At 43.9% G+C, this 13,055-nt stretch overlaps 1 protein-coding gene across 7 annotated transcripts in view; it reads right to left on the minus strand.

The window, feature by feature from the left end:
* LOC115178517 (myosin-10-like) overlaps positions 1-13,055 on the minus strand; it is a 100,895-nt gene that overhangs the window by 7,051 nt on the left and 80,789 nt on the right. For all 7 annotated transcript variants that reach the window (XM_029739746.1, XM_029739745.1, XM_029739742.1 and 4 more), the window contains 11 exons: positions 8,671-8,883; positions 8,242-8,386; positions 7,235-7,441; positions 6,994-7,098; positions 6,582-6,734; positions 4,338-4,586; positions 3,884-4,096; positions 3,251-3,463; positions 2,804-2,965; positions 399-616; positions 30-153 (listed from right to left, as the gene is read on the minus strand). In XM_029739746.1, coding sequence (XP_029595606.1) covers positions 30-153; positions 399-616; positions 2,804-2,965; positions 3,251-3,463; positions 3,884-4,096; positions 4,338-4,586; positions 6,582-6,734; positions 6,994-7,098; positions 7,235-7,441; positions 8,242-8,386; positions 8,671-8,883 — 2,002 coding nt within the window. The remainder of the gene's footprint in view (positions 1-29; positions 154-398; positions 617-2,803; positions 2,966-3,250; positions 3,464-3,883; positions 4,097-4,337; positions 4,587-6,581; positions 6,735-6,993; positions 7,099-7,234; positions 7,442-8,241; positions 8,387-8,670; positions 8,884-13,055) is intronic.

Consider the following 13,055-nt stretch of genomic DNA (forward strand, 5'->3'; position numbering starts at 1 on the left):
TGTGAGACAATGTGAGAGTTGTATTGTACCTGCATGGTGGTCTTGCGGAAGCGGTCGTTGAGCAGCTCCATGTTGCTCTGTTCCTCCTCTAGTTCCTCCTCCAGCTGCGAGATGCGGGCCTCTAGCCTCCTCTTCTCATCTAGCAGGGCCGACCTGACACAAGCAAGTGAATGATTCGGTGATGTGGTTGGTACAGAACAGAGCATAGATTCTCTACATAGAATCAGATCAGAGCATAGATTCTCTTCACACGATAGATTGCTTGTTTTGTCACAGAAACTGAAATTAGGTGAACTGTTACAATTTTAGCAACCAGCGATTTCTGCATATTGCACCATTAAATCTGGAAAAAACCATGCTTGAATTTGATCATTAATCAGGAAAATGTAGCTACTCACTTTCCAGAAGCGCTATTTGAGATCTCGTCGGCCAGCTCGTCTCTCTCCTGCTCAGCGTGTCTACGGGCCCTCTCTGAAGCCGCCAGGTCCTCCTGCAGCTGTAGGATCTCAGCTTCCAGGCCCTTTAGTTTCTTCTCGTTCTCTTTAGACTGTGCAAAGATCTCATCACGGGATGCTCTGGCCTCCTCCAGCTCCCTCTGGTAGTCCTTCATCTGGGCCTGCAGGGGGCAGCAGCAAGGCAAAGAGTAAGACCAACAGTCTGGGGCAACTGTACAGGGTTAGGGGTCAACTCCATTTCAAATGAGATTTTCCTCAATACTCCTCTAAGGCAGCATTTACACATACAGCCCAATTCTGATATTATTTGCCACTAATTGGTCTTTTGACCAATCAGATCAATCTGTTGGCCATAATTGGGCTGCCTGTGTAAATGCAGCCTATGAGAAAATGTTTGAAATTCAGTTTTTCTTCCCAAATTGAAATAGAACCGACCCCAACCCCATAGCTATACTGAATATAATAGCGTAAGGCCAGCGGGGAGGCTACAAATGAGACCAGACCAACTTGAACGACTAGAGTTTACAGCAGCAGGGATGTCATCTAAATACAGACATTGGTAGTCCTGGACATATTCTAATCTAGGCTACATTAAAGCTGACTACACAGTGGACAGACAGGCACAGATACCATACCTGCAGAGGCTACCAGTCCATTTTATTGATAAAAGGATACAGGTGTAAGAAATAATATTGCTGATTATCAGAGATCAGACAACCAGGAGTTCCTAATTAATCAGGCAAAAATTATTGACATTGTAGTTCTGCTAACTTTCCCAAAATTCCTGGTTGGAATATTCTTGGAATTCTGGGAAAGTTACCAGAATTTTGCAACAATATTTATAATCTACAGCTGAAGTCGTAAATTTACATATACTAAGTAGACTGTGCCTTTAAACAGCTTGGAAAATTCCAGGAAACGATGTCATGGCTTTAGAAGCTTCTGATAGGATAATTGACATCATTTGAGTCAATTGGAGGTGTACCTCCAATGTATTTCAAGGCCTACCTTCAAACTCAGTGCCTCTTTGCTTGACATCATGGGAAACTAAAAAGAAATCAGCCAAGACCTCAGAAAAAAAATTGTAGACCTCCACAAGTCTGGTTCATCCTTGGGAGCAATTTCCAAACGCCTGAAGGCACCACGTTCATCTGTACAAACAACAGTATGCAAGTATAAACACCATGGGACCACGCAGCTATCATACCGCTCAGGAAGAAGACAAGTTCTGTCTCCTAGAGATGAACATACTTTGGTGTGAAAAGTGCAAATCAATCCCAGAACAACAGCAAAGGACCTTGTGAAGATGCTGGAGGAAACAGGTACAAAAGTATCTATATCCACAGTAAAACGAGTCCTATATCGACATACCTATAAGGCCGCTCAACAAGGAAGAAGCCACTGCTCCAAAACCGCCATAAAAAAGCATGACTACGGTTTGCAACTGCACATGGGGACAAAGATCATACTTTTTGGAGAAATGTCCTCTGGTCTGATGAAACAAAAATAGAACTGTTTGGCCATAATGACCATCGTTATGTTTGGAGGAAAAAGGGGGAGGCTTGCAAGCCAAAAAACACCATCCCAACCGTGAAGCACTGGGGTGGCAGCATCATGTTGTGGGGGTGCTTGCTGCAAGAGGGACTGGTGCACTTCACAAAATAGATGGCATCATGAGGGAGGAAAATTATGTGGATATATTGAAGCAACATCTCAAGACGTCAGTCAGGAAGTTAAAGCTTGGTCGCAAATGGGTCTTCCAAATGGACAATGACCCCAAGCATACTTCCAAAGTTGTGGCAAAATGGCTTAAGGACAACAAAGTCAAGGTATTGGAGTGGCCATCACAAAGCCCTGACCTCAATCCTATAGAAAATTTGTGGGCAGAACTGAAAAAGCGTGTACGAGCAAGGAGGCCTACAAACCTGACTCAGTTACACCAGCTCTGTCAGGAGCAATGGGCCAAAATTCACCCAACTTATTGTGGGAAGCTTGTGGAAGGCAACCCAAAACGTTTGACCCAAGTTAAACAATTTAAAGGCAATGCTACCAAATACTAATTGAGTGTATGTAAACTTCTGACCCACTGGGAATGTGATGACAGAAATAAAAGCTGAAGTAAATCAATCTCTCTACTATTATTGTGACATTTCATATTCTTAAAATAAAGTGGTGATCCTAACTGACCTAAGACAGGAAATGTTTACTCGGATTAAATGTCAGGAATTGTGAAAAACTTTAAATGTATTTGGCTAAGGTGTATGTAAACTTCCGACTTCAACTGTACATAATAGCTCAACACAACTTGAGAATGAACAAGCAAACACAAATCCTGTATGAAGTCTCACCTGTAGTTTTCTGAGCTGTTTGATGGCTTCATCTCTGGCCTTGTTGGATGCTTCTATTTGCACCTCCAGGTCCTTGAGGTCCATCTCCAGCTTCTTCTTAGCTGCCACGGCCAGGGCTCTCTGCTTCCTCTCATCCTCTAGCTCTGCCTCCATCTCACGAACCTGGGGAAGGGGTCAGACAACAAGATATTACAGAGAGGGTTGAAAACACCAAGTAAGTGATGAAACCTAGTGAAGTTTGGGTTCTAGCTTGCTCGGATGCAATAACGGTTAGGGTAAAGATGGATGGGGAGTACACAATGAGTCCATAAGTTAAAGTTTTTGACCATATAATAATCACATGGTGATTATTTTCTCCGAACTGTTGGCCTAGCTAAATCACCTGGGTTTCTATTAGAGGTCTGCATGTTACTCCCCAAAAAGGGTCCTCTCTGCTCGTCTCTGTACCTGTTTGACCAGCGTCCTCTTCTTCTCCTCGTTCTGTTCGTCTCTGGCCTGCAGGTCCCTGTCGAACTGGGCCTTCATGGCCTGCATGTTGACCTCCAGACGCAGCTTGCCGTCCTCCGTGGCCTGCAGCTCGTCCTCCAGCTCCTCCAGCTGGGTCCTCATCTCTTCCACCTGCTGCTCCAGGGTGCGCTTCGACTTCTCCAGCTCATGGACCTACACACAGGGGGACGTGGAGAGACTGTTAGCAGCAACATCTCTTTTCTGGGTCGAAAACTTTCATAAGGAAGCCATCGCATAGGATTAGTCAAACAAATTCTCACTCAAAGCAAAATTCTGAGGTTGGTGGACAGAGTTATTTCAAAATGAAGTCATTTACAGAAAGCTTCTGTATGTAAGGTGTGTAAGGTCTCCAACAACTTTTAGGAACCACCACCAGCTCCTGTAACACAGGCAATCTCACTCATTCTGTGGTGGGTGGATTGGTGGCCATATTGGAAGAAACATACCAAAACCTGTACATTTTGCTTCTATCAATCCTCATTGGATGAGCCTAGCCAAGCCAAGGCATAGGATTGGGTTGTATAAGGTATTTGAGAACCTTCAGCTCCTGTATGGGGGGTTTAAACTACGTACGCTCTTGCCCACGTCGTCCTTGGAGCTCATCAGGTCCTCCATCTCAGTCCTCAGCTGCTTGTTGAGCCTCTCAAACTCCTCCTTGGCCTCCAGGGCCTCGTCCAGAGCCCGGGCCATTGACAGAGCCTTGGTCTCCTTCTCCCTGGCCTCAGCCTCGGCCTTGTCACGCTCCTCAGCATAGCGGGCAGAGATGGTCTTCTCCTCAGCCAGGAGCTAACATAGAGGGAGAAGATAGTGATGAAGAAGGATGGCAAGCAATGTCTTACTGGTAAGTTATGTTAACGAAGGCAATCATTGGAATCAAGAAATCACAAAAACTCTGCCATTTCTTAATTAATGGCTGGTCTACTTTTATTTTGCAGAGAGGGGAGAAGGAGATAAGCAAAGGTGAGAGGAGGGAGAAAAGGAAGCGAGATAGAGGAAAGGATAGAGACAAATTGAGATGATACGATACCTGGTCGAACTTCTTCTGCTTCTTCTCCAGGTTGGAGACGATGGTCCTCTGGTGGTCCAGGTCCACCATGAGGTCGTCCAGCTCCTGCTGCAGGCGGGTCTTGGTCTTCTCCATCTTGTCGAAGGCAGAGGCTTTCTCCTCCAGCCGCTGGCTGGTCAACTCCATGTCCTTCTGTAGCTTCCTCTTCACCTCCTCCAGAGACTCCAGGGTCCCCACGTCCTCATCCAGCTTCTTCCTAGACTCAAACAGCTAGATAGAGAAGACAATGGTTTTCATATTATATTTTTTTCTGTGGTTGTTACATGAGGAAATAAGATTCACAGCTTTGTGAGTGAGCATTTGATATACAGAAAATGACAGTGGTCTTAAAAAAAAAAACACATTACTGATCTTAGTGTTGGGGAAGCTACTATGAAAATATATTTTACCAAGCTACCAATTAATTCACACTGAAAGAAGTTGAGCTACGTTAAAGCTACCCTTAAGAAAAATATAGTTTACTTAACTAAAGTGACTTTAAAAAAGTACAGCGCCTTGCAAAAGTATTCACCCCCTTTGGTGTGTTTCCTATTTTGTTGCATTACAACCTGTAATTTAAATGGATTTTTATATGGATGTCATGTAATTGACATACAGAAAATAGTCAAAATTGGTGAAGTGAAATGAAAAAAATAACTTGTTTAAAAATGTATTTATCTGGGCTTTACGGAAGAGTGGCCAGAAAAAAAGCCATTGCTTAAAGAAAAAAATAAGCAAACACATTTGGTGTTCGCCAAAAGGCATGTGGGAGACTCCCCAAATATGGAAGAAGGTACTCTGGTCAGATGAGACTAAAATGTAGCTTTTTGGCCATCAAGGAAAACACCATCCCAACAGTGAAGCATGGTGGTGGCAGCATCATGCTGTGGGGATATATTTTTCATCGGCAGGGACTGGGAAACTGGTCAGAATTGGAACTGCAAAGCTCCTCATTTCACTTCACCCCAAACATCAATTCAATTGAGAATCTGTGGTATGACTTAAAGATTGCTCTACACCAGCAGGAACCCATCCAACTTGAAGGAGCTTGAGCAGTTTTGCCTTGAAGAATGGTCAAAAATCCCAGTGGTTAGATGTGCCAAGCTTATAGAGACATACCCCAAGAGACCTGCAGCTGTAATTGCTGCAAAAGGTGGCTCTACAAAGTATTGACTTTTGGGGGGTGAATAGTTATGCACGCTCAAGTTTTCAGTTTTTTTTTGTCTTATTTCTTGTTTGTTTCACAATAAAAAATATTTTGCATCTTCAAAGTGGTAGGCATGTTGTGTAAATCAAATGATACAAACACCCCAAAAATCTATTTTAATTCCAGGTTGTAAGGCAACAAAATAGGAAAAATGCAAAGGGGTGAATACTTTCGCAAGGCACTGTAGTTCACTATGTGAAGGAACATTTTATGTTTGTACTTTTCTAATAACCAATTCGACTGAGTTCATGCAAGTGACTGATTGATCGTGCCTGGGAGGAACCCTCACTATCAGTATCTGCAATTTGGCAGTACGCCCAGAACATTGTTTTGAGAACGGATATCTCAGTTTCAAGGTCTCAGCTTGGAGAGAAGAAGCCTCGTGAGGTATTGGTCTGTCACATGCATGAACCAAACATTAATGATGAATTCATTATGAATAAGCTAAATCATGCAAATATAACTTGTCTGTGTAAGCAGTATATAAGAGATCTAACGGGACTGCCCAGACAGAGCTCACTTCAGACCGGTAATTTACTTTGACTGTGACCTATCCAGCTTGCTGTTAATAAAGAATGACTCATTTAAGATTGACTTCAGGTGTCCCTGGTGGTAATTTCCATGACAACTACATCCAAACTACTTTTTGCAAGAATAGATCACTTTGTTAACAGAATGTGTTATTTAGCCTATTAAACAAAAATGATGTTCCAAGAGAGAATTAGGCAGGTCTGATGCTGAAAAATAAAAACATGTATTGCCTAACTACTGACAACACTACCTAGATTTGAATTTAGTTCAACTACCACCAAGCTACTGCAAAATGTAGTTAAATTACTAGTAGAACTACATGTAGTTTACTTCTCCCCAACACTGTATTCAACTTATACCCAATATGTATTTCGTGAATAAGGAATCTAGCTACCACAACCTGTAGTAAATATCAATGGTGGGTGTTCACAGCTGGAAACCCTGTCCTATTGGCAGTGAAACATTAAGAATGCCAGTGGGGTCCATACCTGAGCCTGCAGCGTGGCCAGTTGTTTCTCCAGATTCCTGCGGGCCTCCTCGTCCTCCTCCTGCTGCTCCTGCAGGGTGCTCTTGTCCTCCTCCAGCTGACGGATACGAGAGCTCAGGTTCAGCTTCTGACGAGTCTCCTCCTGGAGCAGCTCCTACACACAATCACATGCACACACACAAAAGACGCAAAGACGCAACGGTAGTTAACCACCACTTACAATAAGACTCGTTGGATGGAGACAGTGATATAAAGTTGTTTTTGCAGCAGATTGGCATTAGCTACAAGTGTTTCCAATAATGAAGCGTCATCAAAGGACATTTGCTTCCATAGCATATTATAATACCTCCAACTTTGATTTCAACTATTAGAGCATGTAATGGCTTGGTGACGTATAAGAAGTCTCTGCTCACCTGTGTGTCCTGTAACGCACTCTCCAGGCCGGCTGAATCCTTGGCCAGCTTGATTCCCTTCTTCTCAGCGTCCTCCAGCAGGGCGGAGACAGTGTCCAGCTCCGTCTACAGACAAATGTCTATAAATATCTCTTCATATTCACATTAAAACATATTCACTCCCATTTTGAGAAACCAATTGACTTCAACACATAGTGATGACGACAGACAGACAGCGTGGTCCGTTGACTTGCCCTCTAACCTGTAGTTTGTGTGTGCGGTCGGCCAGTTCTACTTTAGCCCTCTCTCCCTCGGTGGCTCGGGCCATGAACTCCTGCAGCTGAGCCTCCATCTTCTTCCTCTTGTGTTCTGACTCTGTCTTGGCCTGCTGAAGCCCCTTCACCTCGCTCACCAGCTCCTTGTTGTCACTCTCCAGGGTACACTTGTTCTTCTCCAGGTTGGACTTGAACTGCAGCGGAAAGAGGAGAGAGGGGTTGTGGTATACATTGGGAAGATGAGAGAATTTTACAGAGGGTATGTTGGAGGCCTGTCCTCTTGGCCTGCTTAGCAAATAAGTGATAGTGTAGTGTTACTACTGTATGAGATGACATTATGTTGACAGGTCTATTTTCTCAGGTGGCGACCAATGATTTATATATACATTAGATGACTGATAGGGGGTGCTGTGTTGAAGCCACCGTGCCTCCATCTTGGGAGTGTAGAAAAATATTTTGGAAGCTATAGAAATGCATTTATTAATGTCTACATTCGTTTTTGCCACATGTATTCTATTAGAAACACCTTAATGCCTACAATTACATTATATTGTGAGCTAAACATACATTTTTTAAATTAAAATAAAAAAACACTGTATACTTTTATGAGATTACTAATGTTACTGTCCCCATGACAACACATACTTAAATACATGTCAATTTGTCCTTGTCTCATTTCATTTAAACACTGTAGAATTCCATTCATTCCTATGGAGGACTCCTCCTACTGGGGAGTCCCAATATGGCCGACCAGTGGCTTCAAAGCCTCTCAATGGCCAATACATAGCATCAGCAATCCAGGGTTTATATATATCGTTGGAGGAGATCCACCCTCTTGACCTGCTAAACATGTGTAGTGCTACTACTGTATAACGATGTTATGGTTGGCAGGTGTCATGTCTGATGGTGAACCTAGCCTCTAGGCCTGCTAAACATGTAATGAGACATGTTACTAGATGATTGACAGGTGTATTGTCTCTGATTATAGACCCACCCTCTTGGCCTGCTCCAAATTCTCAGACAGCTCCTCCAGGGCGGTGGAGTGTCTCTGTCTCATCTCCTGGACCTGAGACTCGTGGTTCTTGGTCTCCTCTTCGATTGCCTTCTTCAGCTCAGCCACCTCCTGCTCTCGCTTGGTCCTGAGAGGAGAGAAAGGACAGGAGAGAGGGGTTAGGAAGGAAGGTAGACCCATAAAAGACACCTTACTGAGGTGCTGTGTCTCTCCATAGCCCTCATGCAGATACACACGCAGATACTTTGCCAAACTATGACAGTCACACTTTTTCAGTGCGACCATACACCGGTTCTTTATCCATTTCTAAAAGCACCGAAAATAAACATATTGGGACTACAGTAAACATATAAGCGTATCAGCGCAGCAGAGAGCAGTACAACTGAGGCTTGACAAGCAGTGTCCCAGTACCTGAGCTCCTGCTGGGCAGCGGTGGTATCCAGAGTGTCCTCCAGCTCAGTCTTCAGAGCCTCCAGCTCCTCACTGAGGTCCCGCTTGACTTTCTCTGCCTTGTTCCTGGACACCTTCTCTGACTCCAGGTCCTCCTGCAGCTCTGACAGCTGGGCCTGCAGCTCCCGCACAGCTTTCAGAGCGTTGTTCTTCTGGGCCGCCTCGTCATCACCCCTGGTACACACGAACACACAACAAACCAATCAATTCCAAAATCAATTCCAAACAGCAACATATAAATCATTAGATTAGCTAGCTATGCCAGGATACATTCCATTTCAATGAAGAGGTGAGAAATCATGTTAACTGTGGGGCATTCATCTGAGCAGTACTTTTATAGTCCCAGAGATGTCCAAATGTTAGGAACATTTTGGGTAAAACCATGGAACACAAAACTGGTACATGAAATCATTGCATATTCTCTAAATCTCCCAAAAAGGCTGATCATTTCAAAATCATACAGGCCCTAGCAAGTGAGACTGCAGGGTGGTGACAAAAACCCAGTGAACACAGGGTGGCAGTGTGATCGACCTTACAATGGGTGAGCTCATGGAGGACCAGTGTGTGTTAGTGTGTGTGTGTGTGTGTGTGTGTGTGTGTGCAGTGAGTTTCTTGACCATAGAAATGCCATTGTGGGCGAGGCCATAGTGAGATTGAAAATGTGTTGTTGCTGGCAGTCAGGCTAGATTAAACTATTATTATTATTATGGATTCTGACACATACTCACTGTAATATATCTACCCCTGGATTGTTAATTAGACTCATTCTGTCATTTCTTGTTTTGATTATTCATTATTTGTGTATTAGTATTGTATTTGAGAGATTCTACTGTACTGTTGGGGCTAGTAACATAAGCATTTCACTGCACCTGCTATAACACCTGCAAATCTGTGTACGAGACCAATACACTTTGATTTGACTCCTGAGCCCTGCCTGCATTCCTTAGACATTCCTGCGTTAGAGCTTCTGAAGAGGCCTGTCCCTTTGCCAGGACCAAATAATGACTCCATGTCCAATTAGGTAAAGTGAGGGAAAAAAGTATTTGATCCCCTGCTGATTTTGTACGTTTGCCCACTGACAAAGAATTGATCAGTCTATAATTTTAATGGTAGGTTTATTTGAACAGTGAGAGACAGAATAACAAAAAAATCCAGAAAAACGCATGTCAAAAATGTTATAAATTGATTTGCATTTTAATGAGGGAAATAAGTATTTGACCCCCTCTCAATCAGAAAGATTTCTGGCTCCCAGGTGTCTTTTAAACAGGTAACGAGCTGAGATTTGGAGCACACTCTTAAAGGGAGTGCTCCTAATCTCAGGTTGTTACCTGTATAAAAGACACCTGTCCACAGAAGCAATCAATCAATCAGATTCCAAACTCTCCACCATGGCCAAGACCAAAGAGCTCTCCAAGGATGTCAGGGACAAGATTGTAGACCAACACACGGCTGGAATGGGCTACAAGACCATCGCCAAGCTGCTTGGCAGTTGGTGCAATTATTCGCAAATGGAAGAAACACAAAAGAACTGTCAATCTACCTCGGCCTGGGGCTCCATGCAAGATCTCACCTCGTGGAGTTGCAATGATCATGAGAACGGTGAGGAATCAGCCCAGAACTACACGGGAGGATCTTGTGAATGATCTCAAGGCAGCTGGGACCATAGTCACCAAGAAAACAATTGGTAACACACTACGCTGTGAAGGACTAAAATCCTGCAGCGCCCGCAAGGTCCCCCTGCTCAAGAAAGCACATATACATGCCCATCTGAAGTTTGCCAATGAACATCTGAATGATTCAGAGGACAACTGGGTGAAAGTGTTGTGGTCAGATGAGACCAAAATGGAGCTCTTTGCCATCAACTCAACTCGCCGTGTTTGGAGGAGGAGGAATGCTGCCTATGACCCCAAGAACACCATCCCCACCGTCAAACATGGAGGTGGAAACATTATGCTTTGGGGTTGTTTTTCTGCTAAGGGGACAGGACAACTTCACCGCATCAAAGGGACGATGGACGGGGCCATGTACCGTCAAATCTTGGGTGAGAACCTCCTTCCCTTAGCTAGGGCATTGAAAATGGGTCGTGGAAGGGTATTCCAGCATGACAATGACACAAAACACACGGCCAAGGCAACAAAGGAGTGGCTCAAGAAGCACATTAAGGTCCTGGAGTAGCCTAGCCAGTCTTCAGACCTTAATCCCATAGAAAATCTGTAGAGGGAGCTGAAGGTTCGAGTTGCCAAACGTCAACCTCGAAACCTTTATGACTTGGAAAAGATCTGCAAAGAGCAGTGGGACAAAATCCCTCCTGAGATGTGTGCAAACCTGGTGGCCAACTACAAGAAACGTCTGACCTCTGTGATTGCCAACAAGGGTTTTGCCACCAAGTACTAAGTCATGTTTTGCAGAGAGGTCAAATACTTATTTCCCTCATTAAAATGCAAATCATTTTATAATATTGTTGACATGCATTTTTCTGGATTTGTTTGTTGTTATTCTGTCTCTCACTCTCTCAATAAACCTACCATTAAAATGATAGACTGATCATTTCTTTGTCAGTGGGCAAACGTACAAAATCAGCAGGGGATCAAATACTTTTTTCCCTCACTGTATTACACTGATGAAGCCATGTATAACAATATAGCTACTAATGAGTCATTATAGTCAAATAGCAACTGTCCAGACTACGGTAATTCAATAGCCCTACAATTATAAACAGTCATAAAATTCCAACTGAAATACTGTAGCCTAAGTAACGGTTTAATCAACTGGCCTATGACCATGTGATGATTTCAGAATGTCATTTAGTGGATACTGTTTTCCATTGGCCTACAGTCTACACCTGAATTCGCTACAGTCACCAACTGAATTTGCCACATCTAAATGATTGGACTTCACCTTCATGCCAATGACCTCTGTTGCAGCCAGAGGAGGAGCTCATTAGTATGTGGTTAAACGTGACACCAAATGTGTTGTTCATGAATATATATATTTATATATATTTTTTTTTTACACTTTTTTCTCCACAATTTCATGGTATCCAATTGGTAGTAGTTACAGTCTTGTCTCATCACTGCAACTCCCGTACGGACTCGGGAGAGGCGAAGATCGAGAGCCATGCTTCCTCCAAAACACAACCCAACCAAGCCGCACTGCTTCTTGACACAATGCACATCCAACCCGGAAGCAAGCCGCACCAATGTGTTGGAGGAAACCGTACACCTGGCGACCTGGTCAGCGTGCACTGCGTCCGGCCCGCCACAGGAGTCGCTAGTGCGCGATGAGACAAGGATATCCCTGCCGGCCCAACCCTCCCTAACCCGGACGACGCTGGGCCGATTGTGCGCCGCCCCATGGGCCTCCGGGTCGCGGCCGGCTGCGACAGAGCCTGGGCCCGAACCCAGAATCTCTGGTGGCACAGCTAGCACTGCGATGCAGTGCCTTAGACCACTGCGCCACCCGGGAGGCGAGCTCATGAATATTTTCCACTAAATTAGGTCTGAATTGGCTTTGGATTACAAAGAATGTTAAATGAACAATCAAGCTAAATTGAGCTAATACTTGGATGCAAGTTGACACTCTTTCTCCTTCTTCCAAGAGACAGGTCTTTTTCAAGCCATATCTGGTAATGTTTTCCTTGAGTCCAGCAGCCCTGTTCAGAAGCTATTAAAAATAAACGTCTGTGAAGTACAAACAGATTCCGTGACCAATTCCCTCTGAGGTGTGAGACGATCCGTCGTGGCTGCCATGCCCAAGCTGAGATTCCTTTTCCTTTCTGTCGGAAAATTCAGTGAGAGACTTGGATGGAGCACACCATCAATCTCTATCAATCTGCCTCAGAGTGTGCGTGTGTATTAAATGTCTCTAGTGAGGGTGATAGCCAGCATTCCAGCACGCACTGCACTAAGGAAGGCATTAGTTTAGTTTAGAGTGAACCGATGCCACTGAACAACTAAGCAGCTGGACTGTGTGGCTGCTTTTAAATATTTAGTTCATAGCCAACATGAGGGTATGTGCCCATATGAAAAAATACTACAGTATTCTATGGTTAAATAATATTGTATTCACTGTAGTGTTTTTGCGGACTTTACTTTAGTGTACTGTAGTATTTACAATCTACTGCACTGTTGGAACTAGTAACATAAGCATTTTGTTGCACCTGCTATAAACCCTGCAAATCTGTATATACCATTGTCATTACTGTAGGGTTTTTGTGGACTGTAGTGATTTTGTGAACATTACTGATGTCACGTCTTGACCATAGAGAGCTCTTATTTTCTATGGTAGAGCAGGTCAGGGCGTGACTGGGGGGGTTTATCTAGTTTATTTATTTCTATGTTGTGTTC

This window comes from Salmo trutta, chromosome 38 (genome assembly GCF_901001165.1).
Source record: "Salmo trutta chromosome 38, fSalTru1.1, whole genome shotgun sequence".
NCBI lineage: Eukaryota > Metazoa > Chordata > Actinopteri > Salmoniformes > Salmonidae > Salmo > Salmo trutta.